Source organism: Oenanthe melanoleuca, chromosome 9, assembly GCF_029582105.1.
Source record: "Oenanthe melanoleuca isolate GR-GAL-2019-014 chromosome 9, OMel1.0, whole genome shotgun sequence".
Lineage (NCBI taxonomy): Eukaryota > Metazoa > Chordata > Aves > Passeriformes > Muscicapidae > Oenanthe > Oenanthe melanoleuca.
In genome coordinates, this window is record NC_079343.1 from 16,054,125 (window position 1) to 16,075,209 (window position 21,085).

The 21,085-nt window shown below is 42.2% G+C and overlaps 1 protein-coding gene across 4 annotated transcripts in view; it reads right to left on the bottom strand.

The window, feature by feature from the left end:
• MECOM (MDS1 and EVI1 complex locus) overlaps positions 1 to 21,085 on the bottom strand; it is a 321,227-nt gene that overhangs the window by 174,842 nt on the left and 125,300 nt on the right. For all 4 annotated transcript variants that reach the window (XM_056498567.1, XM_056498564.1, XM_056498566.1 and 1 more), the window contains exon 2: positions 3,058 to 3,407. In XM_056498567.1, the coding sequence (XP_056354542.1) occupies positions 3,058 to 3,407 (350 nt within the window). The remainder of the gene's footprint in view (positions 1 to 3,057; positions 3,408 to 21,085) is intronic.

A 21,085-nucleotide genomic window follows, 5' to 3' on the forward strand; every position in this document is an offset into this window, starting at 1 on the left:
TCAGAAGTATCCCACAGCTGGAAACAGCCAAAACTATGACAAGCTTTTGCAAGGGAAAAAAATGTCTTTTCCAAAAATGTTCTTAGAGTCCAAATTTATATGTAACTGTAAACTCTTCTCTCCAAGGTGAATGTAGGGTTTTTGGTTAAAATTTTCTAGTACAAGATTTTTGACTATCTAGCAATAATAAACAATTGCAATAAAGGAGCAAATGTTTCATAACTAAATGAATAATATGTGCAGCATCAGAAAAAGGCTGAGGAAGATGTCCATCTTTCCTTCCAAAACTGTTTTAATGCTTGTTTTCCTCAAAAAAAGACTTCATCATCTTTGAAAGCCAAACACCATTGTACATTCACTGTTCCAGCTTAAACTCAGATAAAATGAAAAGATTGGGGTTTTTTAATAACTTAATAATCCTCTCTGCAGTCAGGGGAATCTACAAGTACACAAATAGTAGCAACCCCACCATTTCTTGGAGCACTGCAGAAAGAATTGAAGAAATGAGTATGCCTGGGCACAGCAAACACTTTCTTTGGCCAATGGGACCAGGGACAGGACAGGTTGGGACATCCCTCCTTCTCAAGCCACCAGCTGGCTTCTAAAGCACCATGAGCTGTCCTAGGAATTACAGGTAATGAAACCTAAGAGAGCATCATGTCACAATCTGCATCAATACAATTCACTCATCAAACAAGTGGGAAGATTCTAAAACCTCTCATGCTACAAAGTCACTTAAAAGCCACTCCCAGCACCACACAGAAACTTTAGTTCTGTCCTTCCTCCATTTAAGACTGAAATGAAATTTCACCTTAATTATCAGCAACAGCAGAATGAATTCTCATTTGTTAACTGATTTGTTGGCACCTGGATGGGCATGCACATTGTTTCTCAAAAGTGCCAATTTAAGCAGAACAAAACAGCACCAGAAAAGCTTAAATTTCAAGATCATACTTAAACCTCAGTAAATGATAGTTTTCCTCACCATCCTACACTGCCTTTAGCACTGTCTGAACCCACACACCAGTATCAGCTTTTCCCCCTTTAATATCCAAAGCAAAGGCCAAGGAAGTGGTGGATCCCTGAGGAGTGTGATGATGAGCATCTGGGCTGGAATGAGCATCACTGCACTTCCAGGTTTCCCCACATCCCTCCTTCAGCCTCAACCATCACTATGTGCCATTTTAGTCACTGTGTAAACTCTGGTAACCAGACTTTCTTTGTCTCCCTTCAACTACGGTAAATATATTTAACCCATTTATTGGAAAAATATTCAGTTTCAAGTTCCTCTAAGCACCACTGAATGCTTCTGGGTGAGTGACCAAATTGCAGAAGGACTTGACTGCTGATTTTGTGTGATTTTGCTCCAACACTTTTCAATAGCTTGCCCCAGATGTCCCGAATAAATAACACTATTCAAATGGCACGAGTCCTGCAGCTTGAAAGAGATTCAGGCTGCCAGCTGGGCTTCCAACAATATCAAGATATTCATTTCTTGTCTGAATATCACAGACCCCAAAATCTGAAATATTTCAAGGAGGAAAACCAGTCTCTAATATCATAGCATATTGCCAGCATCTAAGCATGTGAAAAGCTAGATGGGTTTCCCTCAGTCTTAGTGGGATTATCCTGTCCTACACCACTTGAGTGTCCAGTCTAAAATACCCTGATTTTGGAATAAAGTTAAACCTGCAACTACAGCCATGTATCAACAGTTTTGCTTTAATTTCTGTTATCAATATTTGAGCTTAATTGTGGCGTGGTTAAAGGTCAGATTTTATGGTTTCCTGGTGCCTTTTCCAAATAATAAAGATTTCTCACTAGCAATTATATTGCATCACAGCCTGTTAGCTCAATAGAGTGCTGCCAAGTCTATGATTTCTCCTGACACTATTCTGTCACATTGTCACAGGTCTCACAAGAGTTTAAACAGCTGGATGGAAACTCTGTAATGAACTCCCTGAGTGTTTATGGATAGTTAAGAGCAAATCAAGCTTCCATTTTCCACCATATCTGCAAGGCTCTGCTCCACAGCCAAACTCCATTTTTCCTGGGAAAATGAACTCCCATCTCTCCAGAGGTCAGCATGCCCCTGGAGAGCCATGCAAACCCTGCGTGGCTCCCCTTATCAGAGAGCAAAGGAAACGTACAGATGGAAAGCAGAGATTGTGCTCTGTTCCTACTGCACATTGTTAAAACATGAATAAAACCACGCAGGAACATTTGTTACATCATATCACAACAGCAGCACCACTTGATGTTTGAAACCCTGACCTGACCATGGACCAGGAGCTCAGACAGATCCTCAGTGATAGCACAGCAAGGAAAATGAAGGCAGGGAAAGCAAGACCCAACACCTGCATTTACCAAGGGAGTCCATGAGCTTCTTCAGGAAAAGGATTTCCCAAAGCATCTGCAGAAGTAACATGAACCACACCATTCCCACGTGTGCTGGGTATGGCCCTCGCATCCAAACCTACTCCACCAAATGAATGGCAGAATTCCCATTAAGTTAAACGGAAGCAGGATCAACCCCCCCAGCTTATGAAGCCCCCTAGTAGCACAAAGATGGTGCTATAAACTTGCTAACAATAGCAAGTTTAGCCATACAACACAAGATTTAAGGGTTATTTAATTTTTGTTGACAGGAAGTGGCAATTCACAACCCTGAAAGCAGCACCTAGTTTCATTTCCAACTCATAATACAGTGATTTTGCAAATCCCTCGCCCAGTGACACAATGCAAGACAATCCAAGACCTGATTAAAAATGGTACAAAAATGTTCCAACACTTTCCTCATTTTCCTCAAAAGGAGAATCACCTGTCAATATCCACCAAGACAGATTTCATGCATGAAGTGCAATATTAATTTCTGACTTTTTTCTTTTTCAATTTACGCTCATCTCCATCCACAAATCTCAAAAGGTCACAAAGCAGTTTGTGCACATAGATATTCTTTGGCTGCTGCAGGACAAGACTCAAATTCTGCAAATATTTCTGTGTTTCTAGATAGACACATAAGAACTCAACAGACCAAAAGAATGTATAGCTTCTTACCTCCCAGCCATAACTAGGATCTTTCAGGTGTGGCCGCTGCTCTCCTACAAAAGGGCCAAATTTCTCCCCTGCTTCAATCTTCCTTTTGGTCCATATCCCTAATCCTGCTCCAGGAATGTTGGATTCTCGGAGCTCAAACTCTGAAGGAATGGGAATGTCATCAGGAATGTATATTGGAGCCTTGTAAGGAGAGCTCTCCTTGGGTGTGAAAGCTTCGCTGGAGGTTGCTGGAGAAGACGGCTCTTGGATGCTGATGGATGTTGGACACTGGACATTTGCAGCCTCTCCATCAGCTTCTGGCACTTGCCCCAAGGGAAGTTCTGGAAAGCTCTCATACAAACATTCATCACCTGGAAAAGAAAGCCAAACAACAGGATTTGAAACACCTTGACAGCTTTTGCACAGGAAACCCTTTCAGCCTGCACATGGAATGGAAGGGACAGTTTGGGAGACTTCACCAATCACTAATCTTGCACCCTGGACAAAGTTGGGCCTTTTCTCTAGTGTAGGCCTGGGGGTAACACAGTATTTCTCAGTATTCCTGGCATCAAAAGTGGTTTGCATCACTGAACACAGGCGAGGGAATTGCACACAGATGTAAAGGCAGGCACACCCCACGGTCCAGTCGGGTCCGGATGCAGCTCTGCACCCTGCACATGCTTTGAAATTACAACTGAAAGCCAGCATTACATGTTACAACTGAAATCTAAGAGAAGTGAAAAGCAGGAAAGCTTCACTGGTCCTGCAGAGAGACAGACTGAACCTAAAGTAGCCAAAATTAAGTTTGATGGCCTCCAATTAGTCTTTGGAGAAAGGATCCAGCCTACCACACAACTCTTGGCAAGAGCTTCAGCTGATGTAAATCAGTGTCTTACCATTGACCTCCAAGAAATGCAATGGTCTAAAATAAGTTCAGGATCTAAACAGCACCTTATAGAGAACATGAACCTTCTCCTCTTACAGTTGCAAAAAAATCTGGAGCAGATCCAAAACACATTAAAAAAAAAAAAAAGCCTTCTTCTCTGGGGCTTAGCCAGCAAACAAAAAAGAGAAAAAAAAAAAAAAACAAAAAAAAAACTCACTATTTTTGACAACCTAAAACGTAAGACTGATTATAAATTCCTTTTAGTCAGAAACTCTGAGTTACTTCAGCAGGGGCTTTCGTTTCACCAGCAATACAGTGTTCAACCCAACAACACATGGAAAAGAAGCAAAACAGCAAAATTAACCAAAAAAACTTCTTTACTATTTATATCCATTTAGCTTATTCATGTTCTTGGGTTTTTATACACACCAGACCTCATTCTGCTTAATTGAAATAGGTGCGAATACTGTTCTCCAAGGACTGAAACTGAGAGATCAGATATTTAAACCTGAGCTTGAGGATATTTGCATGATATGGTTGGCCCAGAAATGAAAGCGTTACACTGGGCTTGGCTTTCAGAATGACCCTGTTTCAGTGAAGAAACAGGAAACTTTAAAGTGTTCTTTCAATTTCTTGCTCATTTAAGAAACTATCCATGGTAGATTAACACCGTATGCCTTTTCCACTGGAAACTGGTCATAGCCCATTGTCTCTCACATCTTTGTTACATATTATCTCACGGTTTTATATCTGTACTTTCATGCTTCTGGTACTGCCTAAGACAAACACTGGGACATAACAAATCATTGGAATAGATTGCTCCCATCACAGGACTGGCAAACTGGATTCTTCATCTGTGAGCAATTTATTCACAGCCATGAACTGTTTTTCTTTCTTTTATGTGGCACTGGCTATGACCTCATACATGTCACAGGAAAGTTCAGCTACCCGTCCCCTCGGCCTCTGGTTTGGCAGACTCTGCCTGCACTTTAACAATTGAACCCAATATTGATTAGTTTGTCACTTTCCTAATACCTGGCATTCTGAAAAGTAGAAAATCTTGACTGACTCCACCATTTAGCTGAGAAGGACACGGAGAGGGATTTTCCAACGCTTATGGTTCAGAAATCCTACCTGTCATAGCTGGCTTTGGCAATGATGCTCAAGGGCTTGTGAAAGCACTGGTGCAGAGAGCTTGCTCTGTGCCTTATGAGCCCAAGCCATACCTTCCTGCCCCAGCACCACTTCTCTGGGACTCCAAAGGACAGGAAAGAGGGCATGGAAAGGATAGAGACACAGCTCTACCTGGATGCCACCACTCTGCACCGAGACAAGCCCTTCAGCAGCCCTCTCTGTTACACCATGGCACTGCTGCTGCCCCCAAGCACAGCCATGCTCCAGCATGGTGGGACAGGTGACACAGGTCCATCCACACCTCCTGAGCATCCCCCAAAACTTGAACGTGCTCCCTGGTTTTCCAAACCAGCAGCAATGCTGCATCCACTCAGGGCAGGCGTGCTCCCGTTCAGATGTCTTCCCCCAATTGTTTAGATTGCAGTCCTGCCTAAAAGACTTCAGTTGTTTTTGAAACAGGGGCAAAAAAAAAAAAAAAAAAAAAAAAAAAACTAACCCTTGTATACACATGGGGTGCAGGAAGAGAAATCACACAAGGAAAGTGATCTGGATGATGATAAGCACATGGCTCACTGGACGGGGAGCGCCAGGGGTAAAAACTTCAGGCATCTAAATCCCACTGATTTTCCATGACAGCTGGGTGCCTGACACCCAAACTCCTTAAAAAGCCCATCTCACACAGTCACTGCTCTTGTCCCTGTCCTGCCATAAAACCAAAGCTCTCTGTGTCCCACAGTCAACTCTCCTTCACAAAATAACAGAGCATCTCAGCCAAATAATTTAAGTCACAGCAAGCAGTGACCTGTTCTGTGCCTGTCCCAGAGGACCACCTTCCTCAGCTCCACTTGCCAGCAGTGCCTGCCTACAAGCTGAGCCTTAAACATTCAGCAAGCACAGCTTTACAGATGTTTCATCTTCCCCAGGGACAGTCCAGTTTAATTTCTCTCTTGCAGACTCAAAGGCCTCAGTTATACTTATCTCAGTCATTCTGGCTACGCTCGTTTTTAGCCATATAGGGTCAAACCTGCAGCTGATAAATTGGCCTCTGAAAGCCTGGCAGGGAGACAAGTCCGTTTGCTGGGTCTATTGTGCCTCCTTTGATTTCCAGCAGCCACACCCGATGTCGTCGTTAAACACGGCTTTCAGCTTGAAAGCTCTGGAAAATATAATACTCCTCTATGCCTCAAAGCTCTAAGTGTGGGTAAAATGGATTACTGAAATAGTCCTTTGACTGAAATAGCAATGTATTCTAGCAAAAAAAATATATTTTTAAGCCTCAAAATAGACACAGAGTTGAATTATGACTGACCAAGAGATGGGAAGACTATTAAGACATATTTGTGAAATTAATGATAGAAGCAGCTCTGTTAAAATCAAAGTACACAAACCAAGTTTCTGGTCTTAGTTTTCAAAAGGTATATGACTATTTTTCTTAACACCCACATGGGTCAGCAGGACTTCCAGCAGAACCATGGGATATTGACTGGTAGAAAACCTTTGTAAGGTTAGAATTAGGCACAGGGTCTGTGCTGATAAGCATCATTTTCACAGTGAACTGCAAATTGTTCACACAGATAGCACTCCAGTTTTGAAATTCAAGATGGCCTCTTTAAATCCCAGTAATGATCCCCACCATAAATGGGATGAAATAAAAAATGAGGCCCCTGATAAAGGAACAGATGAGATTAGGTTGTGTGGAAGCTTTAGATATTAGTCTCCAAGAAATTCTTCACCACTATTTTACAATAAAAACATGAGCAAGCTTCAAAGGAAACCCAGGAGCAAAGGTTAATTGCTGCTAAAAGGCCAGGGTGGACACCTGTGTTTGCACTTTTGTCACAACCTTGCCCACCAGCAGGAAGGAGCCCACGTGGCTGGGGATGTGCCTGGTGGGGACAGGAGAGCGACACGCCAAAGCTGCTGCTGCAGCTCCAGGGCCTGGGGTCATTCCAACACTGAGAGGCCTTCTGTGCATGGCTGGGAGGAGGAGAGGACTTCCTTCCATTAGGATGTTTCTTAGTTCAGCCCAGTTTTCCTCTCCAAGAGCAATTAGGTAAGAGGTGCTGATGACAGAGGTTGAACACAGCCCAGCGCTGCTGTCAGAGGTGTGATGGGCTCCTGCTCTGCAGGGCTGTGCCTGGCTGCAGCTGAAAGGACACCACAGCACCTCACAGTGTGCAGACATGCTGGTCTGGTACACTTATCCATGCCCCAGAGCATCCTTAAGCTCAAACTTCTCACTAAGTCTTCTAAGGGTCAAGCCTACACCCAGAACTCCGTGGCCAAAGCCATAGCAAACAGAAACACATCCATAGGGAATTCTGTCCTTCCTTTCCTCGGGTTGTTTGTTCCCAAAGCAACTGCTGACTGATAAACACTCTAGCACAATAAATGCAGTTCTCTGCACTTGGATTCATGCACATGGCCAGCAGTGATTTAACCAAAAACTGGATTATTGCAGAAGAAAGAGGCAGGCTGAAAGCAAAGGCATCTAGAGAGCCTAATTCAGAATGCCATCACCTTCTGAGCAGGATAAAGCAAGAGCTTAGATAAATACCAGAGTGGCTCTTTGCACTGAGAAGAGCCACACAGTTTCATGCCTGCAGCTTCTCAAAGGTGAGATGACCCCTAGTCCCAAAGATTAGACAGCATGAGGACATAACTCTGTTTGATGGCAGAATTACATCACACAGCAGGAGCTTTGAGCTCCATTAGCTCTGTGGACTATGCCTGGTACCAGCCTTCAGCAAGGGTGCATTAATGAAGGCTTTTGGATGGTAGGATCAGGTGAATGAATCCCTTCTCCTGCAGGAGATGAAGGTGGTCCTGAATGTACCACAAACTCCTAAATCGGATCCCTGAGAGAGACCAGCGAGCATTTATATTTGTTTGACCTAGTATCACCATTCAGTGCAGAGGAAATCAGCCAGGGCTATTTGCAGGGATATCTGAAAAGGAGACAGGCATTTCCTGTTGCATACAAATGGACACCTTTATCTGAATTTCTGTTTGAACAAGTATTAAAGAAAAAAAAAAACCTGTTACAGGCAGAGACTGATTGATTACAATATATATCCACATCAGTCTAGAACATAGGAGGTCAAGAAAAGCAGAAAATTAGAAGAAAGCCCATTAGCTTCAAAAGGAGCCAGTGGTGAACAAAGTGGGAACCACCTGACTGTCCACACGAGGTAGGAACAGCTCAGAGGGAGCCAGAGGAGAAATAAAGAAGGATCCTTAGCTTTAGAAACATTTAGAGATTGGATTACTATCTCCAGGCACAGGAAGGACTCCAGCCAAGGGCTACATTTCTCTACTTGAACACTTTATCAGTCAAAGTACCTGAAACTGGTTTGTGCCACTCCCTTTTCACAGAACTGTTCTGTGGAGCTGGACCTATTGAAGGTTATTTATTATTTGTATTGTAACACAGCCTGGTACCCCCAGGCAGGACCCCATTGTGAAAAGCATTGGCCAGACCTAATCAAGTGAGATTAGATTCTAACCAGACTAGAGCTAGTAATTCCCAGTGAGGTAAAAATCATAAAACATGGAAGAGAAACACTGTTTTACAAATGGCAAGTTCCATTGTACAACAAAGGAGATTACAGGCACATTTAGAGATAAACACAGCACTTGAAGCTGTTCTGAATCATTACTTCAATTATCAAGGAAAAATACTTTTACAACCATTAGCCCTCAAACACACGGGGATTTTGCATATTTGTATTACTTGACCCTAAGACAAGCATGAGAAAACCAAAGCTGTCCAAAACTCACTCAAAAGGTCCAACCCCAAAAAACATGCTCATGCAATGAAAGCAAGGAGAACCAAAGCACCCATGTGGTGGCCCCAAAGGCCAGATTCTGATTTCTCTTACACAACTGTTAAATCTAAAGTAATTACTTTAGACTTCCACCGAGGAATAAAAGAGATCAGCGTCTGTCCTGGAGTTAACCAAAATTACTCACATTTCTTCGGATTGACACTAATGTAACAAAATGAGAGGGAAATGTGGTGCCCAGATTTCAGTCTTCCCTTCATGTTCGTGACACTGCTGATCACAGAGGGCATTCTCCCAGCAGAGCTCCCACACCTCAGCCTTGGGCCACAGTGAGCAAACCCTTCTGCGTGCTGGCAGAAGAGGGAGTTGTAGGAAAAGCTGCACAGACAAAGGCAGGAGAAAAAGGCAGCTCGAGGTGGCCTGAGCACATAAATCACCAGCTTCTCACTGTGCTGCACTGTGGGCAGCAGTATCTACATGAAATGCAGTGGGAGCTCAGCCAGGGTCACCTCTGGAGCACCCCATGCCAAGGACATCGAGTGGCTCCAGTCTGTGCCTCATGGCAAGGTGCACATCAGATAATTCACATTAAAAACACTTCTTGTGTGGGAAGCAGCTTTTGCCTCTCAAATCATAGTGTCTGCAGAAAACAACCCTGAAACCAGAACCTCATACTGGCTGGAGAAGGGAGTTCCTGAAGAGCACCAAGCACTCAGGAGAGATCTGTCCACAGGCAAGTGAGAAAAGCAGCTGAACACGCTCTAGAGCATCAGATCTTTAAGAGAGGATAATTTCATTGCCAAGTACTGGTACCAGACCAGCAAAGTTATAATATAGTAACTGTGTAGGGACCTGCCTGTGGTCTCTGGCAATTCTCACCATCAGCCCCTACAATAACTAGTAGCGTTTGGTGCTCTGTCTAGTGTCATTCATGTCTAATTGAGCAGCACAGTCCAAAGCATCTGATGGGGACCAGACGCTGGCTTTTAATTAGGGTCCAGCACTGAGAGACTGTGGGTCAAATTCTACTTTCATTTGCACAGGAGCTGCTCTCCTTGATGTGGAGGGGAAGTTGCACCTGCATAACCGAAAAGTAAAATTTGTCTGCTTGTGTTCCTGTGCACTTTTCCATATAAGTTACTGTACTACATACAGCAACAAAGGTTTATAAATGTTGGCTGGCATGCACTGAATTTATTTACAAGTTAAGTCTAATTTTATTTATAGTTCCAGTACAATCATCTCTGGTAGAAATATTTATGTTATCTGTACTTCTGGTCTGTTAGAGCCTGCTGCAATCATAAACACGGCTGAAAAATTATTCGCAGTTAGCAGGGTTTAAACTACCCATTATATCACTAGCTAGTGCCAATAAACTTTGGTGCTGGTTGATAAAGTTTCCTCAATGGAATAAATATATATTTGACTTTCAAAACCTTTCCTGGGTTACACAGAGTGGGGGGTAAGAGAAGAGGGAAATGCCAGCTGTAGGATTTGATATACTGAGAGCTGGATCTGCAGCTAGCAAGGAGTCTGGAGAGATCCACACAGGCTGGGAGGCAGCCTAAAGCATGCTGAAACTCTTACTAATAGCTTAAATTTGTGTCTTGGTAAGATATTTCAACTGAGGGGAGCTGCAGCAGCTAACACATATTCACTAATGCTCTTTATGACTTTCTACATGGAGAAAAAAAAATTCTGCCTTGAAGTTTTTAGCCCTGAGTTCTGATCACTGCTAAGGGAGGAAAAATGGATTAGGGGAACCAGCTTTTGTTCATTGTTTGATTGCCATAATGGTAAACATGGCATATATTCTCACACTGACATGACACAAGAAGCCAACCAGCTCAGGACAAAACTAAGGACAAGAAGGTTAAATGTGAATTAGTGAGACCAGCCACTTATACACAGAAAATACCGATGAGGAACATTTACCTAAATCTGTATCAGCTGGGGTAAAACAGAAAAGGTAATGCACTTTAACAGTACCTGCCACAGTGAAAAACTATTGCTGTAGAAGAAGATTTTAAAATCAAAACAATTACTTAAACCTACAGTATCACAAATGAAACTTTATCTCGATGTAATAAATCAGTGTAACTGAACTTCTTTTTACTCATTAGTAGACCTTTACTGTTTTAAACTGAGATGTGTCACAAAGTAGCACTGAAAATCACATGCCTCTTTCCAGCAGAAAGCAGTAATAAAAGATGACTATTCTACCAAATTATAATGAAGACAGATAACAGAGTGAATTATAAAACAAAGGTTATAGATAGAGACTGAGCCTTGTAGAGGTAATGACTTTTAATTGGATTGAGTTTATCATATTTTCAGAGGTACAGCACAACCAGAAGAAAGGATTAGAATTATTTCCACATTTCATTATTTGGCATAATGAGAAAACAGAGGGAGGTCCACATCCCTGATGTGTTTGGTAAGCCACAGGAGATGTTGAACATGTCAGTATCTGGTAGGGTACGGTCCTGAGACACAAATGCATTCGCTCCCTTATAATGCGGCAAAGTGTAATCACTTGAAAAGAAAAAAAAAAAGAAAAGGGGGAAAAAAGCCAGGTCATGAAGTTTTGTTTCAAAAGCACATTATGAATAAAAAGGAATTTAACCCTTTCCCACCAGCAGGCACCTCAGCAACACCTACCCATCTGCTTTGAGGGGCTGAGCAATTCTCACTCTAAGCACCAGGAGTTTAAGAATGAATCAGTGACCTCATCCTCTCTCCCACACCAGGGCAAAAACAACCTGAGGAAGACTCTGGGGAAGGGATCTGCACTGCCTGAATCCCAAAGAGACTGCACTCCACCTGGGAAAGAGTAGGGAACAGAGACCAGTGGGGAGAAGGCAGCTCAGAATATCCTGAGTTGGAAGGGACCTGCAAGGATCATCAAGTTCAACCCCTGGCCTTACACAGGACATTCCCAAAATGCTGGGGATAAAAGAGCAAGATCTGAGAGATTATCAGAGAAGGATGTACCTGCTCCTGAGCTATGCCCAAGTATTCCAGGGAGGGATGGACTTTTAGGGAGCAGCTTTTGGAAAACCGAGCTGCTGTAGAGCAAAGTTTTGCACCAGCAGCCAGACAGCTTTTTAATTATGCAATTACAGTGAAAGAGTATTAATTATACTGAAGTGACACTGTGATACACTGTAGTTAAGTCCTTGAAGCACTAACAGAAGTACTCATAACAACTACACTAATCAGGAAAAGTATCGGATAATTAATCCTACAATACTGTCCACTTCAAAAACTCAAGGTCTGGCAGGACTGGCTTCCAGCATTTGTTTCCGAGGAGATACAAGGCCACAATTTTTCCTGCAAGCAGCTCCTCAGCAGAAGGTCACCCAGTAACATGCAGGATGTACTTAGCTGATTGAAAAATCATGAATCTCAAGAGCAACTGTACTTCGTGTCAGGTGTAATCTGCAGCATTCTGGGGCATCAGTATATGTTTTATATCCACTATATATATATATATATATATTTTTTTTTTTAATCTTCGGGACTGTTTTGTTTTATCACAAGTGTGTACACATTTATACCCATATGACAGCAATGTTTTGGGTGGGATTACTGTAAAACTTGAATGAAAATTTTTTCCCCATTTGTCTCCATGAAACTCAGGGAACACTTTGACAAGGTCTTCTCTTTGATATGTCGCTCAAAAAATCCACATATTTTCAGAGTGCAAGAATCTTTGTTTCATTTTTTTCCAAGAAAAAAAAAAAAAAAAAAAGTATTCTCAACTGGATTTATCTACATTATCTCCACCACCAATTTGTTCCAGAACCTGCTCATTCCTCAAAGCAATTCCACAATTTTTTCTGACATAATTCCACCTGTGCCAGCCACATATTCTAAATAAACACTAATTAACTTTTAATCATAACAAAATATTCATGGTTGATAAAACATATTTGGATTTGCTGCTGCATTTCAGGAGAATGGTCTGTCCCAACGAACAGGGTTTAACTTCATTCCAGTGGGATTTTGTCTGAGTTTACCAAAATGTTCATTTCAGTGGTGATGCAGATAAGGTTTGCCCATGGAGCTGACACCATTTACTGCAGGCATCCAAGCACAACTGGGAAAAAGCTACTTGCTTCCCTATAGCAAGCCCCAAATTCCATGGATGACTTTAAACAAGGATGGAGGCAAAAGGAAACTACACCCATTAAGTACAGCTAAATTCTCAGTTACCTTTCTGAGATAGTTTATTTTTCTAGGAAGTGTGGCATACATGAGTGCAAGGAGCTACAAGAATCTGTAGCAATTATTTTTCTTGGCCTTTGTATAAGAGGACAAGGGGAAACACCAGGGTTTTTGCAGCCAAGACATCTACACAGAGATAAAATGTGGGCCCAGCTCCTCCATCATCACAGGATCCATGTGCTTCAGCTCAGCTTAAGATGCTGCACTGCCTCAGTGCCAGTGGCCACAGCACCCTCCCCATGCCCTGTCTGCACCCTCTGCTGCAGGAAGGTGCTTGGATAACAGAAGTTAGCTTTCACTTGAAAATCCTTCATTTCCTCTCTACTCTCTCCCCCCATTTCTTTCCTTTCCCTTCCTTTTCTCAGAGATGTTTCATTTTCTTTCCCATGTTATTACCAAAAAATCATGAAAAGGGAAAACATTCAGACAAGTTATAGAAAAAAAAATCCAAACCCCAAATATTAGAGCTCTGAGTTTTGCTGAGCAATCAGGAGACTTGTTTTACAAGGAGAAGTGTTTACAGAAATCTGAAAAATTTAGGATGTTGTCACCTCTTTCCTATAAAATTGTTCCTCATGTAATTTGGAAACTCCTCCAAGGGTGTTTTTCTGGCTGTGCTTTCACCTAGCACGTCTCTGAAGGGTGAGTTGTCTGTGGTTCAGTGCTTGGAGGTTTTTAACACTATCTAAGAGCTTTCCACTCTTGCCCCTCTCCCATGCTGGTGGTCACAGCCAATGCTGGGAGGTGTTTGTTCTCTCTTTAATACATCTTCAACCTCAGCCAAGAGCCCTCTGCTACTTGCTTCACTTGGACACAGAGCAACACCTCACTCTGTTCACCCCTTTTCTCTGGAGGAAAATGAGCAAAATGGATTACATCCATCTGCACTGCTGAGCTCACAGGGGAAACTTCTTCTGGAGCTCTCAAGGACCAAGAGATTGCCATTGTCTCATATTTGGAGAGCTCCACAGAAAAATATCACAGACACAAAAACCACTGGGGTGTTTTGGCCAGCAAAGCCTGGAGTTTTCCAAGCCCAGCTAGTCAGAAAAAGATTGAGAAGATATTTCAGCACACGCAGGACTAACAGGAAAGAGCTCCTGGGCTCTCACCCCCTGGGTCCACCAAACCACAGAGTCTTTGCTTATACTGGGAGCGGGCAGCTCTGACGCTGCACACTCAGTTGCTTTTGCAAACATATCCAGTAACAAATTCCCCCATTCCCTCTTGGGTTTCCCATTTCTTCCACGGGATCATATTATCTCATTTGCCTCAGATGAGCTCCATGGTGAACAGCTCATCTCTCCCCAGTGCTTTGAAGATGCAAAGCAGGACAGGATGGAAGTGCCAAGAGCTCCTGTAGCACCAGCAGCCTGTTGGAAGGCAGGGGGAGTGACAGTCCTTATTCTGATCACAGCCCCCCTCCAAAATCAACAGTGACACCAGTGTGAAACCAGAACGAGACCCCCACTGTGAAACAGTTAACATCAGCTAGATCTATTTTGACTTATAAAAAAAAGGAAAAACAAAAAAAAGAGTGGGACTACAGTTTATTTTACATGGCTTCCTGGTCAAAGCCTCAAACATTTTGTAGATATTTATTAACATATATTAACTGTAAAGAAAGTTAACTGCTAATGTAATTTATTCCCCTCTTTGTTCCATACACCTTGTATTGCTTTCTCTGAGGCTGTTGATCTTGGAGAATCAGAGGGGTCCTGGGGAGTCGCTAACAGAGAGCAATAAATCAGCACTCTGAAAGCTTCTGGTTCATCCCAATAACTTGGAAGAAAATTTGAAAAATAATCTCCCTTTTTTTTTGCTTTTCCCCCTCCTTTCCAAACTGGCAATCTTCACGAGCTCTATTGTTTTCATGTGCAGGCTGATATATGACAGCTTAAATAAATACATAGTTCTTAATGGAGTAAATTCAGCCTTGGTGTAATTGGATGCCATGCCATTAGAGACCTTGGCCCAGGCAGTGCTCTCCATCCCCAAGGATCTCACAGGACCTTTCAGACTCAAACTAACAGGAGGTTGTTATATACTTTAATTCTACCTATTATGTCACTGCAGACTAATCCTCTGTTATAAAGAGTACTTAACTTTATATCTATTTATGTTTACGGACATGGATTTAAGTACTGTTTATAATGACAAGGATGTATATATACAACATGTATATGTAATATAATATATATATAAACACAGAGACACATCCTAAATCATAGAAGTGGTGGAGTCCTTCAGCAAAAATGGCTTGAGAAGCTGAGGGTTTCTTATGTCAGGAAAATGATGTGTCTTTTCCTGAAATTGTTCTGAAAGTGACTTGAATTTTTCCTGTCTAAATTAGAGTCAAAAATGCTCAGAAATTTTCAGGCTAGACCATTACACTCCACAAAGTCATAAGTGGTCATACAAGAGATCTTGTGTTAGATACCCCAGTGTCTCTACCAGGAAAAAGAATTGCAGTGATACAATTTGCTGCTCACAGAAGATACTTCCAGGGAAAGGAATCAGAAGGAACAAATTGCATTTTTAAGTTTCCCCTGGTAAGCTCATTAGAAACTCAAGTCAAAAGCAGCCATTCCTATAGAGCACTTTTCAAAGCAAGCATCAAACTGGTATTTAGCTCATCTTCTCCACACTCACATTCCACACTGAACCTCAGTTCAGCAAGGTAGGGCCATGCATAACTCCAAGGATATCAGAGGAAAGAAATTTAGGCACTGTCATGAGAAGGGGTTGAAAGAGCTCTCAGAGCACATCCATGTCTCCATCTCACTGACCGCAGCCGTGGAGGTGAACAGAACCAACCCATGGTCTCAAAAAATCAGCTGCACGTTGGGAAAATAAGCAATTTTTCTGGGCTTGGCATCCCTTGGTCCCTCCTCACAGAGCTGCAGTTCTTGTATGGACCACAGCTCACATGAGAAAAGCTGGAGATGAACAAATTGAGCCTCCCAAGGGCTCTAAAGCAAAGACTAAAATGTGGTGAGCCTTGCACAAAAAGCCCATGTTGGGTATGGAGAGAAGTTGCATTGTAGTGAGGGCTGTGGGCTGTGGAAAGTTCAGCTGGAGGAGAAGGACCAGGATGAGCATGGCTGTGGGATTCCTCCCCGAGGAACTCTGCTCAGAACTGGCTGTGTATCCCCTTGTACCTCATCATCCCACTTTTCCTGTTGAAGCCAACACCACTCCTCCCCAAAATCAGTGGAAGCACCAGAATCTCACTTGTACCAAGCTTGAGAGAGCACAACTGACAGCCCAAAGCTTGAGCAATATTTCCAAAAATAAAAAAAAAGAACTGAACCAAGCTCTAAAAGGAGCATTGGTCTCTTAGAAAGTGCCTGCAGAGAGGACATCTCCAGGGCTGAGACCACCAGAGATGCTCCCAGTTCCCAGACTGGGCTGACAGACTCCCACCCTGCTGCAGAGCCCATTTCCATCCCCTGCTCCCCACCAGCAGCTTCATCTCAGGATTAACCTTGTGTTGTCTCACCAGAGGCCAAAACCCCAACACTTATGCGCTCAGAAGAAATTCTGCAGGAGGAAAAGGGCTCAACGTGCTTTTTGTCCAGGTATTTTAGCTGGGAGGGATAGACCCAAAAAAATACCATTTGTTGTTTAAAGTGCAAATCCCAGCAACCACTTTGAACGGGAGCATTTGGTAGTTGACACATCTACGGATGTTTTAAATCATAAGGGCATCCACTCCATTTGAGTTTTAATGTGTTTGTGTGCGAAGTTCTTTGTCATTCCAGCCCACCTGTCTCAGGGCACAGAAATCAAAAACAGGAGTAACTCTCAAATTTCACCTCAATTTAATCCATCACAGAAAGCAGACTGGTTTTGCACTGTATTAAAAAAAAACCCAACAAAAAAAACCCACCAGGACATTTAAACAAAGTGACACAGATCATCAGCAGATCAACTGAAAATGACAGCTCAATCAAACAAATGTATGTTGAGAATTTCCACAGGGCAGCTCTAGCTGCAGCCAAACCAAATTTGTTTAGTATACATAAGTTAGCTGCTTAGAAACATTCAGTATGCTGCTAGCCAGATGATGACTTTCCCAGATAAACATCTATTTAACCAAATATCCCCCCGCCCATGGAAGTGCTAGCAGAGTTTTGATGGATTCTAGTCTCTTAAATCTGACTTTGCTCTGGTGGCAGGCTGGTACCATACCCACCCACATGGCCCTTAACTAAAAATTACTAAACACTGCTTTAGAAAAAGTGTTGTAGCCACCAAAAGGTAGGCAAAACTCTATAATCCTGATGGAGTGCTTCTGGCTGCCAATAAATTCACAAAGTGGCACAAGGGTGAAATACAAATTATGAACTTGGGAAGCACCAGAGAAGACTGCACATCTTGTGTCATATATCAAGTATACAGAGAGGAGGGGATTTGTCTGATTCCTCTTTTAAAGCAAGGTATTCCACTGAAATCAATGAAAAACCTCCTATCGATTCCAGAAATGTCACATAAATCTCTTGCTGAGGAAATATATTGATAAGAGCTCCCCTCTGTGATTCTGCCCTGCTTTAGAGCAGAGTTTCTATTGCCATTTAGTAACAGTCAAAGTTTAAAAATAGTTTGGAAGATGGGGAAGTAATTTGGCAAATTTAAAGTCATTTAAATAGCCAAGAAGTTTTATCCAGACTCAGGTGCTCAAGCAAAAGAGGTTTCAGTTCAGACAACAGCTAAAAGCTCTGGGTAAAATAAAGGCATTGGACTTCAGCCAGCCTAGAAGGATTTTGTCCATAGCTACTGAAATCAGTGACCAAAAGCCCATCTGATGTGAAACATCCAGATTTTATTCAGGGTGAGCATTTTAGGGACCAGTGGTGCACTTGCTGTTCACCCAGCACAGAGACACACGTGTTTCAGGAATTATTGTCTAAACAACAACTCCAAAATTAATAAGGGATAGAGAACAACTGGCTAACACAATGATTTGTAATATAAATTATAATTTTGGTGAAAGTCAACATTTAAATTTTTTTAGGGTTGGGTTGGGTTTTTTTCAACTTCTGATTTGTTAAAATAAATTATTCAACAATAAAAGCTACTAGGCAACACATATCCGCTCTTCAAAGTTCTGTCAAACAAAACAGTGACTATAAAGCACATTCTGATGGACATCTGCTTGCTATTTAATATCCACAAAGAGAGTATTTACAAAAAAATACAAATGCAACAAATTAGGAGGGCTGTGATGCTGGAGCATCCTGAGAAGTGATGTTTACACAACGATCAGAGGGATGTGGGATGGTAATGGAGAGAATAGATGCTTACAGATATGTCACAGCTTATTTCCTGGGGGAAAAAATACACTAAAAGGTCATTGTGAGTGATTTGAGCACCCTAAATAACTAGTACCCAACCTGGAGGTTGCCTGAGAATGCCAAAATCAGCTACAATGTGCCAGCAACAAGAGATAAATCATTCAAGGGTCTCATTGTAGAAGAGGAGACCAAGTGCCCCTGTTGGATGCAGAAATTCCAGTGTCCTGCTCTCATCATCAGTGTCAGAGGTCCACAGACCCTGGGAGACGAATAAAAGGAAGAAGCTTAAAGTGTCAGAGTCTGATGGGACTGGGGAGAAAGAGAAAATTCCTTAAGTATCAGCACGGTGGAAGGAGTTTGATGTACTCAAAAATGCTCACTGTTGAACACTGTAGGATTTCCTTTAAAAGTTTCCATTTGGGGGGAGTTTAACTCATGAGTTTTGAGTGCATAATTGTGCTTTTGCCAAAATTTGCACATTGACATATTGCTAGGGAAGAAAACCATGGGAAAGCAAGGATGAAGAATGACAAAACTCAAAGTATTAACCCCCAGAAGGGTTCCTGCTGGATATTGTTTTTTTTTTCAAATGTTGTTTCTCAAAGTGCAAAAGAGCCACCTGATGATACAGCACAGAAATCACAGAGCTCAAAGTTCATATTATTTTGAGTGGTACAAGATTATTTTTAATCTTTTCCCCTTCCACTCTCCCAAACACAACACAAAAAAAGGTGAAATTTTCATGAAATTGGAAAACAAACAAGCTGCAAACTCCCAAAATTACACTTGGAAGAGAAGAGAAGCAACTGTAAAAATAAACAGAAAAAGGACTTTAGACAAATTAACCTGGTCTACCCAGAACAGCAACAAACAAGAAAAATCCCAAACACAGAATTAAACACTCCCTGAAACTCTTCCAAAACAACAACAGGAAATGGTAAATTTTCCTTGATTTTAGCAGTATGGCTGCTTTCAAATTTTATGTCTGGAGATGCAAACCAGCTCAGATGAAACCCATGCAACTCCAAATATTGCCATCCCCTTTTTCTCTAATCCTAACAAGCTACACATAGAATACAGTTCCAGACTAGTTGAGCTGCTGTGTGCACTCCATTGACAAACACATCAAGAAGGGTGGTGCAGATTATCACTGGTAGAGGGGAAACCAAAGATCAAACCATAAAATCTTCATGCCTACTGACAAGAGGTTTGTCACTTAAATCTAATTTTTATTCATGCAAGTAAAGCCATTTTACTCTTAGGGAGTGAAACACACAAGCTCAAGGAGACAAACAGAGCAAAAGGACACCTTTGTCACACTGCTCCCTGAAGAGAACATGCCCAGGACATATTTTACATGTGTACAGGTAAATCTATTTCCTTTTCTCCCACTGGTCTGGCTCCCTAAGGTGCAGAGCACCCATCCTGCACATGGCAGGAGTCCAGAAATCCACACAGCTGCCTCCAAGTGCACAACCAAGCCAGCAAACCTTTTGTAATTTTCCCAGATTATCAGGAACCATCAGCAGCCTTTACAGCCCTGATTTAGGGCTAATTTAACCCAGTCCAGACTAGGACTAAATCAGCTCACAGTGTGTATTGAGAAGCTTAATATAAATAAGATGATTGTAGAAGTTAGTGCAGATAAGAGCTAGAAGCAAGAAACTCAGCTTCATAACCATGACCAACACAAGGAGATCTGCAGAAATCAAAGCACAGGATGCACTATGGTTTCCACTGCATTCCTCAGCCTCAGAGATCTGCCAATATTTTGCACGTAAGCACACGGACCTTCAAAAGAGCCGGGTTTGTCCCAAGAAAGCACAAAACAATCACTACAAAGGCAAGCAATGAAAAATCCTCCTCCTGAACAAACATGCTGTAAAAACGAAATATAAATCATAAAGCCCAAATGAAAACAACCACTCCCCCACCCCAAAATTGCCCAAATAATGGGATGAGGAAGTTTTCTCTGATGAGATTAAATACTGCAAAGCTCTTTCCAAGTCCAGTAACAAACTACTTCAGAAGCAGTGGCAGAAAACAGCCCAACACTGAGCAATGCAGGGCAGCACAGAGGCAGGATTGATCCAGAGCCCTGGGACAAAAGCTTTGCCTTCCCTCAAAATGCATGGAAAAGGCTTCTCACAAGTGTGCCACCTTGCCTAACTCCACTCTCAGGGGTTTGCTGCTCAGGTCAGTGGAAGAAAAATGAAGCTAACAAATGTTTTTGAAAACGCCAGTTCTTGAAAGCAAACTTATTACACTGAGGGCTGAGCACCATCAAGCACAAAACTCCAGCATCACAGCTCGAGACAAAATGCCAGACCTTCACACAAAATCTCTAAGATTATTTCCCCAACTCAGCAGAGAATACAGTGAAATAGGTCGTATATCACAGGAGCAAAGCAACGCCAGGCTCAGCAATGAAATTCCTTGGGACAAAGGGTCTCCACATTTATTCTACCCCACCATCTCTCAACATATCTCAATCTCACAGCAGGTCAGCTTCCTACCCCTCAGTCTGCCACGTCCAGCCTGGGATGCAAAAAGTCTGGCAGCAACAGAAAGGAGAGGGAAGATGTTAAATGAGCAGGAAGATATTAAAATGAGCCTTTACTGTCTTTTGCCTTTACAGTGTTCCTTTTCAAGTATGTGAAACCCAACAAAATGGGCAGATTTCTGTGATTTGTAACCACAGGGGTTACAAACATGGA